Source organism: Xenopus laevis, chromosome 9_10L, assembly GCF_017654675.1.
Source record: "Xenopus laevis strain J_2021 chromosome 9_10L, Xenopus_laevis_v10.1, whole genome shotgun sequence".
Taxonomy (NCBI): Eukaryota; Metazoa; Chordata; class Amphibia; order Anura; family Pipidae; genus Xenopus; species Xenopus laevis.
In genome coordinates this window covers 84815419-84836271 of record NC_054387.1, presented here as the reverse complement: position 1 = coordinate 84836271, position 20853 = coordinate 84815419, and the positions used below count along the sequence as shown (strand labels likewise).

The window sequence follows — 20853 nt, the reverse complement described above, 5'->3', positions numbered from 1 at the left end:
TCTCAGACTAACCCAACTCAGAACCCATTAATAATGACTTTAATAATGGTGCAACTATATTGGCATGGGTATAAAGAAATGAAGACAAGAAGAACTAATTGAGTAAAGTTGATGGAAATCAGATTTTCTGATGGTTTATAACTAACTGAATAGAGATGGTTGGAGATTATTAAGGTTAAAATGGAGATGATTGGAGGTTTTGGCCCTTTTTGGTTGAGATCAGGATTTTTGCCATACTGCTGTGTATGTCTGCCATACAGAACAAGTGGAGCTGTACAGTGTTTTGCAGCATGTGCAGGTGATGATTTACCTGGGAGCTTAATCCCTTGCCTAAATGTTCCTTGTTCCTAAATTGCTACATACAGATCTCATACAACATGCACAAAGCTCATCATTTTGCCCTGTTTTCTTACAGTGAGAGATGCAGATACACTATGCGAGGCCATATGGATTCTGTGAACAGTATTGAGTTCCTGCCATATTCCAACATTGTCCTTACCAGCTCAGCAGACAAAACTCTGTCTCTGTGGGATGCCAGGATGGTAAGTCTGTCATGCACAGTCTGTTCTTTAACTGCAGAATACTTTACTCCAATCTTTATGCTCTTTTCTGCCAAGTAAAGGCAATTAATAGCTGACTGGTTTAATTCATGCTCAACGTGCTGAAAACCAGGGACGTTAATACCTGCAGTAACATCTATTGCTGCTCTTTTCCATTTGTTATTCCACGGTGTATAGATATGTGTGGCTTATTAAAGGTCAGCATATGGCAGCTGATACAATCCAGTGTAGGCTGAAAAGGCAACTGTTCTGCTCTGTTGGTGTTACTGGGCAGCAGAGGGAAACAGGTACATCTGACGCCTGCCAACTATCAGGTCCTGTGGAACAGCAGATAGGAGCCATATAGGGATGCTAATTGCCTCAAGGAAAAACCCAAATGAAAAACTGGACTCAGAGTGTTAAAGTTTAAGGAAAAGGTTATGTTTTCTGACAGCTGAAACATACTTATGCACATATTTAAAAGGGCATATCTGACTCTTTCCTTTTGTTTGGGTAGTGAAAGTCACTGCTTTACATATAAAGTAAGTACCAATAATTTCTATCAACAGTCCAGTGTTTGTGTTAGGGAATGTGTGTTTCCTGTAAATTATATCCTTCTAAACGGTGACTAGTGATGTCATCAGTTATAAACGGGGAGTACTGATGGATGTAATTTTTGTCACAGGACTCCTAAAACTTGTGTATTATAATAAATAAAGTACCCCTTGTTGGAAAATATGAGTATATGAGAAGTAACCTCAGAGTTCCATGACCTGTATGAAAATCCTTGGTGACTCATAATATCCTTATATTTTACAATAGGGGGTACTTTATTCACTTTATATAAATCAGACTCCGGTGGCTGGTTGCAATCCTTGGAGTTGATGTAGAGATCAGTTTTATTGTAGGCGCTCTAGTAAGTGTGACTAATGTTTTGGCTGGAACCGAGCCTTTATCAAACTTTGATAAAGGCTGGGTTCCAGCCAAAAATTTAGTCATGCTTACTAGACCGCCCACTATAAAATTTCCTTATTTCACCATAAGACCTTTGTGTGCCTTTTCTGCAAACACAAATATTTTTTTTGCACACAAAATCTAGGCCCCCATTTACTGTATAGAAAAAATATATATAATGGAATGCTAGTCTCTACAGGGCCTGTCGAAAAGGGCCCATAATTTTTGGGGTAAAGCCTCCAGTTCAAAAGGGTATAAACATCCAAACCCAAAAAAGTTATCCCAAAACGCTATATTATATTAAAAAACAGTCTTTATCCAAAAATCATGTTAAAAAGATACATGATATTCCGCCTTACACGTTTCATACCCCCTGGTACATAATCATAGGCATTCATGGGCATTGCCTTGCACACAAAATCTTACTGTATGCATGTATTGTCGGTTTTAAGAAGCTATAAATAGATGATGGTCCGTGCTTAGCGCACATTTTTCTGGCCCTGGCTTTCGAATGATAGGGTTTTGGTTCAATTACAAAAAATGGAGTATTGTACAGAAAAGATGTTTTAATGCTTTACGCATTCGGATCACAGCTTGCCTCTCATCAGGAAGGACCGTTACTTGATAAAGTAGAATGACGGATGCTTGATCACAGTTGTTGTTCCTTATGGTGATCTCACTTTGACCAAAACAGAAGAACTGTAGCAACAAATGCTGTTTCAGCAAATGCAGGAATCCATTTGTTCTACTACCAATGCATACAGCATGTATATAATACTCATCATAATATATATATAATTGCAATTACACTATACAAATCTTAATTCATATGGGCCGCCAGTGCTGCGATACTCTGAAGTCAGAAGACTTGTGTTTCAATAATCATGAAAATGTCGGGGTTTTTATAAAAAAAAATGACGGCAGTGTATTGTTTTGAGATTGAGTGGGACTGTTGGGCTCCCAAACCACTCCACAATGAATCATACAGCAAGTTTTTGCCAGTGATGTGCTGCAGGTAATTGATTCTTATTAAGATAATTATAGTTTGTCAAGTAGAAAGTAACACTCGTTTGGAAAGGGATTAAATCTTCTCTTCAGCATGAGAGTTATATGAAGCTGTGAGGGCTGCCTTTCTTCAGTCTTCCAACACCCCACTCATTTAATTGTGCTTATTACAGTTTTACGGAGATCATTTGTCTGCTGTGAATCATCATTTCAGAGGCAGCAACGTCAGTTATTCAGTGTGTTTATATATTTTCGTGCACCTGCACACATACATACAGATAAGGCATGTGCTCATGTTTCTTTCCTTGATATGGTGGGAGTGGCACTCAGTTTAGACTAACCACTGCCCTTTCCCCTTTAATATAAATACTCGTAATGATATTGAGTATTGGTGCCTAGTAAAGTAAATAGTCTGCGGTCTCTCACTACACCACTTCAAAACTTAATATATAATAGTTTGCTTGTCATGTCCTTACAAGACATATATCAGTTTCTTGTAACAAAATGTTTGACTTGTGGTTATGAATTTATTATAATGTTTTTTCAAGCCACAGTTGTGCAGGATTATATTTAGCTCAGGGCTCACAGCCTATGCAAGGGGGTCATCTGACTACTTTTAAACTATTATTAAATTATTATTTAATTTAAATGGACCTTACTTTTGCAAATGCATTTTGTTGCCTGTCTGCAATTTCTGGCTCGACAGATGGGCTCTCTATAGACTTTGGAAACTTTGGGAAACTCCTGGGATTTCGCTAACTGCATCAATACCAACGAAGGGTGAAAGAGACTGAACTAACGTGTGTCTAAGTGATTATGTTTGTGTTTGAGAGAAACTGAGTATAAGTTGCTTGAGCGTATGTATGTCAGAAAGACGTGTATGATGAGAGCCACCTCTGGCTGCAGCACTAAATTTCAGTTTCAGCTCCTTTGTATTTATTCCGGTATTTTTCATTGCTAAACATTCATGTTTGGGTCAGTGTGCCTATTGATTGTCAGAGCTGTCCATTTTCTGTTCTATTCCTATTTGTTAACCCTGTTCTGTATATCATTTGCTCTCTGAATAGCTGCTGTCATTAACTGCATTGGAGCAAATCTGCTTGATTTTAGTCAGTATGCTCTGAATTTAGTCACTTTCCTAATTACAGCCTACAAATATTCCTGTAGCCAGTGAAGGGTTCTTATGTCTTGTTTTTGTAGTTTTCCTCTTCTATTTTATAAAAAATATTTTTTAGATTTCCTTTGGTACATTGCATGTGTGAGAAATTCTCACTGATTTAGACTAATACAGAAGACCAATAGAACATCTCTATGTTTCAGTCCAGTTAGTACCGCATGCTATATTTTAAGATGTTTGAGATGCATGTGTTGCATGTGTTGCAAAAATAGGGATATATATATATATATATATATATATATATATATATATATATATATATATATATATATATATATATATATATATACATTTTCTGTTTATTAGGTGACTGAGTTGTTTTAGCTTCAACAATATTGTGTAATCAATTAGTCCCTCCACCCACGAAGAGTCCTTTACTGCTAACTACCACCAACAACAATGAAACATTAAGGGACCTATTTATTATGTGTAAAAAGCTGTGTCAAACAAATGGTGAATTTATCAAGGTGTGTTTTATGTTACTGTATGCCATGTGAACACTAGATTTGCTGCCATTGTTTTTCACTGCTTCAGACCTTTGTAAGTAAGTTCTGGCAGAAGTTGCTCAAAGAAAAAACTTTGATGCCATTTTTTTTTTACACAATGATGCCTGGTGACGTGTGGCAAATGATTCCACCGTTTTTACACAACATAATAAATCTGCCCCTAAATCTACCAAACTATTTAAGAGATGACAATTTAATGTGTTCTTTAAATGCTTCACCTTTGTTAGTACTACTTGAAGCTTTAGAACTGGTTGGTAGGAGCCTTTGGTACCATTAATACTGACCAAAGGTAAGGACAAGTGGCAGATTGAGAAGTCAAGCTATAGTTCAGGGCAGGCTGCAGGCAAATAAGTGAAAATGATGCGGATCGCATCGGAGCTCACCCTGTAATGCTGTGCCTTCCCAGCCGCTGCCTTTGCGAGATACCAGCTATTCCATGCCGGTAATCAATGCAGAACAAACGATATTCTCGCGTACTAGGCGCTGATCCAGGACACCATGTGAGGACACAAGCGTTTGTGTTGAATTGTCGGCTTTATTAAAAGGCTGCAGGCAATAACACATTTGTGAAGCAGGCCAGGAGTCAAAACCAAAAAATTGTGAAAGATGCAATAAAGCTGGGACAGGAACTCAGGTTATAGGGAGCTACACCACAGAGAAATGGTTCAATGACCCAGACCATAAATGGTGGTAGAAGAGGCTGACCTAAATTGGCCTTTGGCATAAAACAATGGTGTAGGCAGAAAGAGTGGAGAAAGGAAAAGTGGTAGTTGAATTATTAGTGAAACAGAATTCCCAGTTTTTGAGTACAAACACCGATCCAGAAATTTTCAGTATATCAGGCTCCACCTAGAGTGCATTTCTATAAATATCCTCATGGAACAAAGATACTGTAGATTAACAACATCATTAGTGTATCAGTCAGATATTTTAAAATATCTCAAAGGCCTGAATTTAAGATAAGAGGATCAAAAATAACTCTTCTAAGCTGATCATACATGCAGAGATCTAGTTTAATAGTGAACAAGCAGTTGTGATGCTGATTGTATGGTAACTTCAATATTGTCTATAGGAAAGGATCCAAAAAAGTGTTAAACGTAGTGTGTAGAGCAGAGTTATACAAAAATATACCAGCGACAATGGTAAACATGTGGAGTAAAATGCCTTATGCCTCTGTTGGGAAGTTCAGTCCAACATAAAGGAGAAATTACTTGGTCGGACATGTAAATATAGCTGGAAATAATTCATTCTTTACCAAATCATTGACTTTTCATTAATGTGTAAGCTGTATTAATATTCAGGCAAACTTACCTGACACTAAAAGTGCCCAAAACTGGAAAGAAAAAGATTTCAATGATTTAGATAAACATCTGTCGAGCGTTGTGGCATAAAAATTGCAAAAATTAAGAGGAGCGAATGGCTGACTGCCAAGGAAGAGCTTTCTGGCTTGTGAAATTGAAAAGAAATTAGCTACAGTAAGTGTCGCTGTGTTCCTTATTTTATTTTTTTTTTCTTGAATGACATGACTCTTATTTAAGTCCTCTTCTGAGATTCTCAGATTTATCATAAGAAAGTAACTGGATGAAGGGCAAATCATAAAGGTTGAAAGAGTGATGCAACATGTAATAATGCTAAAGAATTTTAAATCATTGGTTATTTTGCCCCAGTGAGTTGCATTATCCTTCGTTGCAGGACACTACGGTCTCCATTTGTGTCATAGTAACAAGCCATCTGCTTGTGTTGACCTTTGCGCTTGTTCTAGAGGGTCATCTTGTTATGCCATTTACACTTTGTACATTGCAAAGATCATAAGGCAAATTCAGAGCATATTTAAAATTTTGTGATTCTCCAGACATTAAGAGAGACAGGCTTTAACTTATGCACAGAAAGAATGAAAGATTAATATTTGATATTTAAAGGATAATGTATTCAATTAAATTAAATTGATAAATCACATTGATTGCCTTCTATGTACAGTACAGCTCAGCACACAGTCCCAAAACCATTATTTAACAGTTGAGGCGAAGAGGAGCAGCAAATCACAATGAAACTTGTTCAGACTGAACATTAGTTTTATGTCTTTTTCTCAGGCTGCATAAGAATATAAGTCTTTACTGCTCTGTATCAAAACCAAGTCTTCTAGGGATTCCTAATGTGCGAAAGTGCTGACTACAAAGTCCCATCCCACATTTCTCATATATACTAGGATGCAAATGAGCAAAATAATTAAACATTTCGGAACAGCATGGACTAGGTGGTTGATAGCTGGCAATTATAAAAGCTGAATATTTAATGGGTATACATCCAAGAAGCCAGTAAAAACTAGCGCTCTGACTAATAGAGCCCTCTTTCCTCCAAGGCAGAATTTTAATGAAAGCATTATTTAAAGAACATTTAAGAACTGCTCCTCAATTAGTTCAATATCTCTTTGGGTTTGCTGACAGCTCATTTACTCAACCATGAACCTCCTTCTTGAAGGGTCATTTTCCAATACAAATTACTGTAGATAAGAATTCTGCTTCTCTGCAAAAGGGTTTATACTCAATACTCATATTTTTGTGCATATTTTCACATTTTGCTTGTAAATATCCATGTGCAATTCACCAGTATGCAAGTTGGACAATCTGTCTTTTTAAATTCTACTTTACCCATCACATAGTGTCTATGGAATGGAAAATAAGTTGTGGTGGACAGACACTAAAGAACTGATTGTCAAAATTCAAGGTCAAATTTTTCTGCAATTTAAAGTTTTCCATCACTATTATTACACAATTCTCTGATCACATTAGTTTTCTGTCATGAAAAACAGGCCTATTGATGAAGAATAACAGAAGGCTGAATCCAACATTTCTCCAGTAAAACAATTGAATATTTATAAAACTTCCAGCTTTTCTTTCCCTCTACTAATTTTCAACCCAGTTATAATACAAACCTACAATGCAAAAGTGTCCTATTTTATGCACTAAATATGGGGACTGCAGGAGGATTTGAGAAGATATATGTAGGTCTGCCTGTTACCTATCATGGCCCACTAGGGCTCGCTAGCACCAGGTATGTCACGAAAAGTCTGAGGGTACCATAATGCGAATCGGATATCCTTGAGTCTGGTTTGGTACAGTGCCCTGATTCCACAGCAATTTATCATGTGTGTCAGCCTTTTGTTGTCTTAAAGAGTAACAGCAGCATAAAATGTTGCATACAGAGACAATCACCTGACCAGCTCAAAAATCTGGGTTGGGTGTGACCTGGGTGCTTGGGTTTTTTCTTTATGTATGACTCAGAGAACTTTGTCTAACAGTTGGGCTGGGAATAGGTTTCTTTAGACTTCATAACCTCAAGAATGTGTGGGCACCTCAGTTGCTACACATAAACACTCCCCCTTCAAAAAATAGTAATGTTGTTACTTTAGTTGTTTTCCTTCACTTCAGCCTCTACCCCCATTTATGTAAAATTACTCTTTTGCTCACAGTGCAAATACTGGTAGATGACAAAACTTTTCTCCTTGCCAGAACCTCTTAATTTCCCCATAAGTGTAAAATACCCAGATGGACAATAATGTGCTCAATATTATCTAATTTCTAATGCAGTCACTTGTTTTAGCACAAGCAAAGTGACAGCAGTGAAACATTACCTTGTGTTTGATATATTCAGTGAAGGACCTCTATTCTTGTGCTTTACTTCATCATAGATTCCTTGAACATATCTGTAAATCTGTAAATTGACGTGTTTATTCATTGTTGCTGTGTACCTACAAGTAAACTCAATTAAAACTTTGCAGGTAAGAGGATTATTGATTGTGCTTTGCAAAGTTCTTCTAAAGTTTCATCTTTGTTTAGCATTTTAACTTCTGATATTCAAAAGAAACAAAGCCACTTTACTCCTACACTGCAAAATATGCTAAAGCACACGTTTTAACCTTTGCAGTCAATAAACTCAGCATGCTAGTTTGTGTTGATTTTGTTTCACCGATTGATCAAACCAAGGCCTTTCTCTTTTAATTTAAAGGCAAGAATTCCAGGTGTTCAGGAATTTGCAGTGCACTCAGTTTTCCAGTGAGCGTTTTTTTTAACTTCATTTGTGTATAGGTCTGTAACCAAAAACCACCCACATTTAAGCCCCATTTATCAAAGGTCAAATTTTGAATTCATGTGAATTTTTTTTTTATTCAAATATACTCAAAATTGGACTGGGAGATTATTTATAAAATGTGAATGTCTAATATTTGATCGGATGGTTCAGACCCGAAAATTCTAATCTGATTTGATTCATACGTATCTAGTTTTTCTCCCGAAAAAAACCTCAAATGTTAGGAAGGCTATTAACATCTCCAAATGGCTCAACAGACTTCTGCCATTGACTTGTACATGAACTTGTCAGATTTTAGGTGGTGAATATTTGAATTAGGACTGTTTCCCTGGTCGAGGTGTAATAAATCTCACATTCAAATTTACATTAGAATATGGGGATTAAAATTCATTCATTTAAAACTGACTGTTATTATGTAGCAGCTAATGCAACAACCTGTTTCTATAAGACATTTCTCTATATGGGTCAGCTTCTCATTTGCTTTTCTCAAGAAGAGCTGCCTGCTATGAAAAATGCACATTACTTGCTCCAAACATATTAGTTGTGTTTTGAAAAGCAGCCAGACATGCCATGTTTTAACCAGATTGTATGCACCATTAAGCAACTTTTTGACTGTAAACAATAAATCAAATGGAATCCTATTTGTACAATCAGTTCATGGAAGTTCATTCTTGGGGGGGGGGGGCTTTTACCAAATCAGCACACACCATATATTATATAGCTGATGGGATCCACTTAGTCTTCTACTGAGGTTCAGGAATTGTGCTAATGCACCACACACCCATGGACAAGTTGCAGCAGCAGATAAAAGTATCAGAATGGTCAGAACAGGATTGCAGGATGGTTTCAATTTCACTTCCATCCTGCCTTCCCCACCAGAGAACCATACAGGTGGAAATCTGCCAAACAATTTGACCCTCTAACTGCAATCACAATTTTAATGGTTCAATCACCATAAATCTCCCTTCTTATTTTAACTGCTCTTGATTGTTTAAAGCTATTTTCTGCTTGATTGCTATGAGTTACTTGAGGCCATGTGATGTCACCTTAATGAAGAAAATCAGGAATATTCCCTTTTCCTAAATTAATATGGTCCGGTTTTGAAGCATGGGAAATGTACATCTCAATAATAGCAGAAAGTTAAAGCTTTATTATCCTTTGGCCTGTGGGGACTAACTGGTCACTTATGCAAACAGCAATGTGAATGTTTTGATCTCTTTACCCTACGTTGAAAAATATTTATTTAAAATCAGTGTTTCATATAAATAAGAATCCACTTTGTATTTGGAAAAAGACCACCAATGCCCCAATATACAGTACAGTATGTTTGCCTTTGTACTTATTCTCCATATTATCTACCTTTTCGTAGTAATGTTTCAGCAGCAGTACAATCAGTACATCTATTGATAATCAGGACTTCACCTTCACATTGCATAATATACATCATCCATTTACAAACCAGTTCTTCAGATTGCGTTTTCCACTCTTTGACTTTCATTAATTTGTTTAATTCATCTTCCCCCTCATCTTTCTACTGGTATTTTTAATGATGGCAGAGTCTTGATTATAGCAAACCATGCCCACCATCATAAATAAGTGCGGAGACTACAGCATTAGCTGTCTGAACTGTATAATAAGGAAAATTAAAGTCATGGTTTGCAAACACTGAAGAACAGCCTTTTTAATTGGTGTAACATGAATAATTCCCTATATTCATCCTCTTGTCACACTGCCAGAAGAAATGTTAGTTTTCAAGCCATGACTTAGCTGTGACTTTGCAGGTAGGTTTAATCTCCCTTCACTGCTGTGTAAATATTTTAAATCAAGTTGCTTTACTGTACAGTTGTGCCCAGTGGCACAAGCAGTTGGGGATTTGCCTAATAATTGTCTTTTCTACCCACCGATGATTAGTGCACAGGTGGCAGATCAGTACTAAAAAGGGATCATTAGGATGCATTTGCATATTTAGAATGGTTTTAATTAAAGAAAGGCCTTTTTAAGCAATGAAGAACTTTGAGAAATCACTTTTAAGGTTACTGAAAGAAGAACTGTAATGAATAAAAGCCCAGGGGTTTTGAAACAAGACCCTGTCTCCACATTCCTATCCAAGAAAACGCTTAAATTAATTTATTGACTCATTAAATCACTCTCTCAAAGAGCCACCTTTCCTTTTAGCTGCAACATCTGGACATAATGTTTAAAATACACAACCATCCCAAATTAATGATTCACACAAATCTTATGATGATGCACCCATGCAGGAAGTAAGCACTGATATATTTAACATGCCAGCCAATCAGTCGCTTGAAAGAGATGCTGGGTAATTGGAAATGCCAATTGAGATACAGAATGGAGATGGAATTTAACGCTAAAAGCAGTATTTACTTGCACTTGAATATCTTTTTTTCTGCACATGTAACCTTCCTTAAATCCCTATCAAAATGACCTTAAATATAGGTTAAATGGGCAGTATATACACTGTAGTCTTTATCAACATTAGTATACTTTTTCCCTATATTTTTTCTCAGGAAACAGCTATTTTTTTTTCTTGTTGGTGCACTAATTAGGCCAAAATCTGAAACTAGAACTAAAGTCAAATTCTACGTCCTATTCCCTGTGAAAACAGTCAGAATAAATCAGCAGTTCACTCACTACTACTTTCAATGAGTTCAGATAGTATTTCCTACCGCAACTTTGTTTTTTTGTTTTTTTATATGTAACTGTACAGTTAAGATTCTTGCCAGATTTTGTAGTAGGACTAGTGGTAGTATCAGTGCACTTTTCTGCTGTCTTGGTTATGAAACAAAGATTTGCCTAGATACATGTTCATGTACATATCTATATTCTGATAGAGAGAAAAGGAAAGCTCAGTTGTCTTTAATAAATATGTACTTTCTTACCTCTCATTTAAAGGCTCAAAATGTAGGAGTAAAGCGGTCAGGGGGGGCCTGGGGAACAGGGGGGCCAAGACCGCAGGGTCTTCTTCTATAGCAGTAAAAAAAACCCTTCCCCCTCCCATTTGAACCTCATACCTTTGAACAGAGAGGGAGGACACAGGGAGCAGAAGACGCCGGCGGGGGTTGGGGAGTGGGCAGGTGGCTGGCCAGGTAGGGATCTCTGTGTACTGCCCCCCCCCCCAATTTTTTTTTGACAGGGGGCAACCACTAGTTAATGCCTTTGTCAAAAATGCAAAGAATGAATGCGTTCATAAAATCAATTAAGGCTTTAATGAACGTGATGGTGCAATTTCAGTTTCAGTTTTGTGAATAATGCAGAAAATTTGTGCTACCAATTATCAGTTGATGATATGACAAAATAAACATTTAAATATGATTGTGGATGTGGAACAAGAAAATAGGAAGTCACAGACATCACTGACATGGAACCACAATGCTTGCAGGCTTTTATATCCCCTCATTCTTTAGTCTATTTTTCTTGTATTCTTCAGTTAGAAAAGGCTTATTAATTTAGTATTGAGAAAACATACTTGATGTTTGGGTAATATATTTTAGTGACCCTCTTTGTAGTTGGAAAAATATGGAAACTAGCCAGTACAATAAATAAAATATTATTTTGCTGTACCCTGGTTTCAAGCCATGCCCATGGTAAAATGGCTTTAGCCTATATTATGGGGATTCAAAGTACTTGGAGTACACAGAGAGAAGACACTTTTATCTTGAAAGTAGAGGATCAGAAGGGAAAGAAAGGTTTTTTTTTTTTATTAAAGCTTACCTCTGTTCATAAAAGATTTATTGAAAAGGTAGACTGGTTACTTAGATTTGATGTGGTCTCTTGTGAAACTTTAAATGGAAATTTTTCCAGCCGCAGTGATTTGTAAATAGTATATTGTATAAATTGTCTGGTATATAACATTTCCAAACAACAGAATCTTTGTAGCTTATCTGGACTCGATATATATAAAAAATCTGTTTACCGATTCAGCAAAGCAACACTGTTTTGATTTCATAGATGGTAATAACACAAAGGGACACATTTACCAAAGGGTAATAGGAAAATTGGTCTATTTTCTTCAACAATTTTCTCTTAGTGTTTTTCAAAGTGAGCACACCACATAAGAAGTTTTCCTGTATTTTTTACTATGTAGAATATGAAGCTTGTGTACATTAGACTTGAAGAACATTCTTGCATACAACCTATTTTCATACCAAAATTTTTCAACAGTTCAGCCATAGCAGGCTGTAATCAGTCCACCTAGCACATAGCACTTTATTGGGCAACCCAGCAATGGCTGCCCAATAATTGAAGCAACACTGGGTTAGTAACCGTTAACGAAACTGTTAATAAACTCTGACACTGCTGCACTAATATTTGAATTTTCTTTAATTGGTGGTCAATTGAATAGAGAGGGGTTTTACTTCTTTTCATTTCTATAACACATTATTTTGGTAATCACACCTCTTTCGTTCGGAAAAAGTATTGCTTTTTTAGGAAGGTACACTGAACAATTCTTTCTTTATTAATGCACAGTCTGTCAACTCTGGTGCTGTACTGTACCTTCTCTGTACTGATGGTCAGTCTATGTACTGACAGTCTGGCTAGAACTGAGTCTTCATGTACTGTCTTAGAATGGGGACAGGGCATTGTGATCAAATTGGCATCAGAATTCAGGAACCTATTTCACTCTGTCTACAAATTATTCTTTTCCAGTCTTTAGATGCATCATGATTTTTACACCTGCTCATCTGACATTTTACCAGCCATCACATGTATTCATCAAAGCCCCTATCCATCCCACAACATCATATGGGCAACACAGGACGTTTACAATCTGCAAAATGATAAATAGAAGGAAATCAATGAATAGAGAGAGAAATAAATGTATAAGAAAAACAAAACCTTCATTCATTCAGCAAGTACAGCCTGCTGGAGCTGCCAGACTGTGATAGACAGCCTGAGACTTGAATATAAAAAACTATTACTAAAAACAGCAATACACAATGGCAGTGAACAGATTGTCGTGTAGCATAAGGGACCTCTGCGGTTGTTCATTGCTGACTCCAGTGCCAATGTGCCTTTTCTGCTGTCAGTTCTGTACAGAATAGCAATAACGTGGTTGCACTTTATTTCATTAGTTGTACTATTCTTGGTTGGTGAGAGCAGATATTTTTGTTGGGAGGGATTCTCATCACAGTACAGGAGTAGTTTTGGCTTGACCCTATACATGGTATACATGGTGGTGAGATGGATAGTGTATGTGGAAGTTTCTCTATTTAATGACATCTAATATTGGGGGCTGCCTTCATTCTCAATATTGCCCTAAACAGCTTGACTTCTGTTGCCACTAAGATAACCATTACACAAAAGAGGTGGAGGTGCCCCTTAAAACATTTTTGGTGATAAAAACCTTATATACAATGGACTATAGTATGTGCTGCAAGTATCTGTTTAACTTATAGAATCAGAAAACAGCACAATCTTTTTGCTTGCACCCATATAAGCTCCATGCATTTAAATAGCTTTTTAACTTTTAGCTTTTTGTTTGTTTTTCAATTACAAGGCTTACAGCTCCTCTTCTACAGTATAAAGCCAGTACACAATTCTATGTCGCAAGCATTGTTAACAATTATTACGGGTGTGGGATCGCTTATCTGAAATGTTTGGGACCAAGAGTCTTCTGGATAGGGGGCCTTTCTGTAATGTATAGCACCAGGCTACTAATTAAAGCAACACCATATACATTTATGTGCAATTTTTGATCATGCACTTATACCCTAAAATATGGCAGTAAATACAGTTATAAAGACGAAACAAACTTTTTACTGCTACATTACTAATGCAAGCAAAGTGTGTTAAGTGTATGCAAAATTGCATAATTAAAATGCTATTCACAAGTACTAGCATCTATTTACACTACACTACACCATTCTTGTATTGCATGATAGAACCCCGGCTATACCTGCTTAGCTGCATAAAGTTTAGGGTACATCGTATAGCCTGCATGAACTCAAGGGAGCCCAGAGGAAACAGACCCTGCAGTTGCATGGGGGCCCAGGAGTGTAAAGGGCTCAGTAATTAACAAGCAGTTTTAATATATCTTGGTAGAAAAGGTCAATTTACCAATGTTTTGGGGCCCTAGATTGAATTTGCTGGGGGCCCAGTAACATCTAGTTACACCACTGCACACACTGATACTGTTTTTAGTAGTTAAGGTCCAATTTGCACCCGGATTGGTTCAAGCAAAACTCTGCTTGCTGCTGATTTATTAATGCATATGGCAGTAGAAATGCAAAACAAGGCACTGACCATTAAGGTGGATAATATGCATTGTGGCTAAAAACCTGGTGATGTGTGTCCACTATGCATATTTGAAATGTTCGTAAATGAGCTCTATAGTTTAATATGTCTATTCATCCCATGTCTGTGTGGCTTTCCTCTGGGTACTCTGCTTTCCTCTTCCTCACTACAAAAACATGCAACCAGGTTGATTGGACCTGATTAAACTGACCCTACTGTGTGTGAATGGGACATTATATTGTAAACTCCACTGGGGGCAAGGACTGAAGTGAACAACGTATAATCACTCTAGAATATTGTGAAAATATAGTCGCTTTATAAGTAATGAATAATAATAATAATACATATGGCAGATACTGGTGTTGCCAGGCAGGATCTGCCAGGAAAGGCACAGTGAACAATCCCTATATGACAGCACCATTTAAAGGAATTGGGAAGCTGCTGCTGGTTGAAAGTGGCCCTATTGTCCATAGAGACTGTAATTTATAGTATTTGGGTACAATATGGGGGTTATTTATCAAAGGTCAAATTAAACCTTGAATGAACTCATAACTAAAATGGTTTCTAATTTAAGAAAAAACACATAAATGGAAAAACTCGAATCAGCGAGTTTCAGGTTAACAACCCGAAAACTCAAATTGAACAAAACCCACCAAAAAAAAAACTTGAACATCATGAAGGCTATTAACATTTTTTAAATGGTTCAAGGGACCTCTGCCATTGGCTCCTACATGACCTTGACAGGTATTTCCGGATTTGAGCTATTTCCATGGATTTTTTATAAAAAGAAACCTCGTTACTTAAGTTTTCTTTTTTTAAAAGAAAACAAACTTTTCTAGATTTTCTAGAGCTCATTTACTAACATTTTGAAACTAAAATACCACCAAAAACTCAAATTTTTCGTGGAAAACACAACTCAATCCTTAATAAATAAATAAAATAATTAATAAATAAAAAATATGGTGTCAGTTACCAAGATATTTGTGAGAATTTTCCATGATTTTTTACATAATTTGATAGAGGAAGTTCATGCAGTATTTGTATTATGAAACACTATTCTGAGATGACTTTTTCTGTGTTAACAATCCACATTCATCCGGATGATACCAGCAATGAGATTCGATTACCTTGTATTTCCATCTGCAAGATTATTTGGTATGCATTTGCTTTATTTGTCCAATGAGCTAGATAGCATTCTGATATGTGCTGCTGCACTAATGTAATCAATACAGTGGAATGATTTTTACTGTAAAGATCGACATACTGTAGCTGCTCTTACATTAAAGATGGTGCTTTAGGGAGGCAAGCTACGATATTACATGAATATGTTGTTTTTAATTTGTTTCTTTGGTTTTGATCTAAGAAAAGAAGTCTTCGGGGAAGAAATTAGATGACTCTTCTCCTTCGAAGTGCTGTCCAAGATATTCTATATTGTGGGCCAGTTAGCAACTATGCCATATGATTGGGTCCAGATTAATTTAAAACAATTATGTCAAACAGTGTAAAGAGGTCAATGGAAATACTGGGGTCACTAAAATATCGCGGAGGCCCACATTTGGCTCATGAGCCTCCTGTTGGACAGCTGTGCCTTAGAACATTAAATAAGATGTAAATCCTCAAAACAAATGTAAAAGTGCTCTTCTGAGCATATCTGTTATTTCCATACATTTTCTAGTCCTAGATCTTACCAGTTTATACCTTATTTTCTTCTGACCAACCTGACAGTCAAGAGAAATTTTAAGAAGAAGAACAAAGTTTTCTGATCTTCCGCTGCTAAAAAAAAAAGACAAGAGAAATGCTCTTTTCTAAACAGTGCAACATCAGAAGGTTCATTCTGCTTCTCTGCCTGGCAGGTGGGCAGAGGTGGCCAGCAAATGGTCCTGTTTTATTTTCATTATATACGCAGTGTAAAAACTGCTAATATGTGGACAGCTATGAATAAAATGATTAATGTAGATTGCAAAAGTGCTCAAAAGAAATCAATTCTTTTAATTTTTTGTGTTGGGGTTAACTTTTGATTTATATTATCCTGCATTAAAAGTAAATGTCAAATCTAAACAAATTTGTGCTTATTACAAATGGTTACATTTTAAAAAACTGTGTAAAGAGCTGCATTGAAAGATGCCGCTTTTTCTCTGCATTTTACACCACTTTTTGTGACAGAATGTTTTTGCTGTATGTGTGTAATACAGTGGGCCTCTGAGACATTTCTAAATGACTCATTTACATTTGCAAGGAGTAATGAAAAGTTCAAAAAGTTGAACTTGTAAAAACACCAATGACTTTAGTACTTGCATCAGTATGCAGTTTTTACTCGTGCTTTGCAGTTGTGCTAAACTGCTACATACAAGGTGTAGCAGCTGCACATGCAACTGACTTGCACCTCACGACTTCACCTCGAACTGACACAATCTGGACCAACATTGAGGAAATAACTTTAACAAACTACTGATCCTTCCTCGTACATCATGTGTTTCCTCTCAAGTATGCAGCACTAGCAGACACTGCCAATACTTCACACTTAAAGGTGCATACCTCTTTGCATTCCATTTTGGAAGTGGGAGCAGCAGTGACAACTTTGTTGTGTTATGTTTCATTGTGGACAAAAAAAATACATGGGTGTTTGCATTAGGGATGAACCAGGATTTGGCCTTTTTCAGCAGGATTCAGATTCGGCTGAATCCTTCTGCCAGGCTGAACCGAATCCTAATTTGCATATGCAAATTAGTGGTGGGAAGGGAAATCACTTGACTTTTTGTCCCAAAACTAGGGATGTAGCGAACTGCCGATTTGGTGTTCGCGAACACCGGCAAAAAATGCGAACGTTCGCGAACAGTTCGCGAACTTCGAACACCGCTAAAATCGTTCGATTCGAACGATCGAAGGATTTTAATCGTTCGATCGAAGGATTTTCATTCGAATCGAACGATCGAAGCCATTCGATCGAATGCTTTTCATTGGATCGAATGCTTACAATCGTTCGAACGAATGGAAATCGTTCGATTTTTAGCGGTCGAAGGAATTCGAATGGTCGAACGATCGAACGCGAACTCAAACTGCGAACGTTCCCAAACGTTCGCGAACATTCGGCGGACGCGAACGGTCGAAGTTTGCGCGAACTAGTTCGCGGGCGAACAGTTCGCTACATCCCTACCCAAAACAAGGAAGTAAAAAAATGTTTCCCTTCCCATCCCTAATTTGCATATGCAAATTAGGGTTCGGATTCGGTTCGGTATTCGCCGAATCTTTCATAAAGGATTTGGGGGTTTGGCCGAATCCAAAATAGTGGATTCGGTGCATCCCTAGTTTTCATCTGTTTAATCCATTGTGCACCTTTTGCCCTCATTGTAAACAAGTCTTTTGGTCTCCTAAACTTCCTCGTCATGTGTACCTACCCAAGTTATCTGTATCTTTTACCTTTCCGGCAAGTGTCACACGTATGACATGTAAGCCAGGGCAATGCAGCTCAGGCATTATGTTGCCTATTTTAATGACAGAATGTAGCTTTAGCTGTAAAGAATTGCTTAGCTTGAAACATTTGCCTACGCAGCATGAAATTAATGTGCAAACACCTGCATCAAAGAGGCCCATTTATCAAAGTCCGAATGTATCTCATTATTTTCTGAAAAATACTCCACACAGGTTTGTTCCCCTTATTTATCAATACATTTTCCCAAAAATTTCCTGTGCAGGAAAAAAACCCAGAATCTTTCGGATTTTCCACCCGAAAACTCAGATTTTGTCTGATTTTTGCCTGAAAAACATGAATTCTTCGGATTATTGCACGAAACCCAGCGCAGATCAAAATAACTTCGGGACTTCTCCAATTGACTTATATGCAATCTCGGCAGGTCTGAGATGCTGGATTTACGAATCCTGACTTTTTCTATCCTCGGGGTATAATAAATCCCGAAAATATTGGGGTTTTATAGTAAAAAAACAATTTTTTTTGGTTTATGGCATTCGGACTTTAATAAATAACCCCCTAAATGTACAGTACATGTTTAATGAATTCAATGCATGTGTGGGCTTTTCCCCTCTTTCTAATATCCCCTAGTCAGTCCTCTGTTTGGAAGGTAGAGGCATGAAAAAGTAAAATACATTTGCAACTTAAAGGAATATTCTATACACATCACTTGTCTACGGTTTTACACAAGGGCCAGTCATACCAGTAACATTTACGTACAGTATGTGTGTGTTTTGATCACCTGCAAATAAAATATTTCATGTCAGCAACTAAAGTATTTTATATGAAAGAGTTTTACATTCTGTGGCTAAAGGCACACAGTACACAGAATTGCCCCTGCTACCTCCATTCACCTTAATGTGAAACTGCTGAAAGCACCAGTGCTGATACTTTTCAGCATGATTTTCTAATCACTTCTTTTTTTTGGATGTGTTCTATGGCAGTTCACATCCAAATGAATGGGATCTGGTAGGTGGCAGTTTCCCAATGTCCTATCAACCTGAGGGGATAGAGGGCTGTATTATACTAGGCAGCTTATCTGCTTTGCAAACTCAGCTGTATAAGCTTAATGGAATCTGAATGGTAGCTCCTTTCACTACACAGTAGCTAATCTATGTAATATAGTGATTTGCCACCACAGGATCACCCTCTAAACTCATCATGGTAAGCAGTTGTCTCTTTAGTGCATATGGGAAAAATGAAATAAAAGTCACAAAGAAAAAAAAAATTGCACAAATAAGAATAAAGTTTGCGTTTTGCTGTATAATATTTTTTGTTGCACATTTTTAAGGTATACTTGAAGATGGCATAACCTTTTGGAGCAAACATAACCTTTTCATTAAGAAGTTTTATCACATACACTGTGCACTGGCATAAACTACAAAATACTCAAACTTTCTTCCACTTTCATTAATGGTCACTGAACAGTTTCAGGATTCATAAGAGCTATGTTAAATATGCGTAAAGGAAAATTTGTTTGCACAGAGGCAAACATTTTCACATTGTGGATATTTTTTCCAATTACCAACTTTATAATATTTCCGTTATAGAATCCGCCTGTCAAGGTTCTGTGTGCCTTTTCCATGACTACATTCTGATAAACTTCCTTATGCATCCCCGTGCATCACTAAAGTCATAAAACTGTTCCTAAGGTGACAAAATAAAGGCATAAGGGTAATTTATGACCATTAGCGCAGTTTCATGTGTGCAAATTTCCCTGCAATAAGTTGCTAAAAAAAACCTCATTAATTAAAAATACTTGCATCAATAGGCACAGGGCACAGCACCTTTTCCACAGTAAAAAGGCGGCTCCTGCAATGCCGCCCCCAGTGCTTTCCTTCCTGCACCGGAGGGGGTCAGGGGGGGCCACATTGCTAGTGCAGAGAGTTCAATTGCACTCTCTTGCACTATAAGAGCTGAATTTCAGGTATAAAGGAGAAGGAAAGTTATTTGGCCAAATGTTAGGCACCCCCAAGTGTCATTTACTTACCTGACATCCCGGGCCGGTGCTCCTATCAGTAGAAAACTGCACCAGCCTGGAGTTCTTCCAGCAAGCACCACGGAGCGATCCTCTTCCTGTTCCTTCTTTCTTCTTGTGGCAGCGTATGCGCAGTAGAGTGAAAAGCTGTACTTAAACAAAAAAGTCCACTATTTCATTCTACTGCACATGCGTCTTCCCTGGGAAATTTGGAGTAAGAAGAAGCAATAAGAAGATCGCTCCGTGGTGCTCGCTGGAAGAACCCAGGGCCTGTGCAGTTTTCTGCTGATAGCGGCACTGACCCAGGTTGTCAGGTAAGTTAATACAATCACTTGGGGTGCCTAACATTTGGCACCCCCAAGTGCCAAATGACTTCCCTTCTCCTTTAAGAAATGGAAATTCGGCTTTTAATACAATGAACAGCTTTTTGCCACCCCAGGTAAGTTGTTTGGTGCTGCCATCTCAGGTGAGATTTTGAATTTAAATCTAAAAAATCATTTGCACACAGCACTCTCACACTGAACTCCAGGAATGATGAAAAACTGGATTTAGCGCAGTTGTGTCTCATTCATTGCAAACGGTGAATGCAGTTGTGGTAATTTTGATGCATCATCCTCAATTTCAAAATTCCAACTCTCTTTGAAGACTACAATGGCATGGGAACTCTGCATTGTGCAAAAAATGGTGATGGTGCTTAAAATTGCACTTTGCTCACTGCATTTGCTGTCGTAAATGACCCCTTAAGTGGAGAACCACTGAAGCCTTGCAACGCTCAGCTGAGAAGCAAAGTACAGGGATCTATGCACCATTCAGTGAAACAGAATATATGCACCATAATTACTTTCAGTCAATTATACATTGTATTCCTAGCATGTATCAAAGGAAAT

At 37.4% G+C, this 20853-nt stretch overlaps 1 protein-coding gene across 4 annotated transcripts in view; it reads left to right on the top strand.

The window, feature by feature from the left end:
• LOC108701857 (sperm-associated antigen 16 protein) overlaps positions 1 to 20853 on the top strand; it is a 474505-nt gene that overhangs the window by 294897 nt on the left and 158755 nt on the right. For all 4 annotated transcript variants that reach the window (XM_041576877.1, XM_041576879.1, XM_041576876.1 and 1 more), the window contains one exon: positions 416 to 542. In XM_041576877.1, coding sequence (XP_041432811.1) covers positions 416 to 542 — 127 coding nt within the window. The remainder of the gene's footprint in view (positions 1 to 415; positions 543 to 20853) is intronic.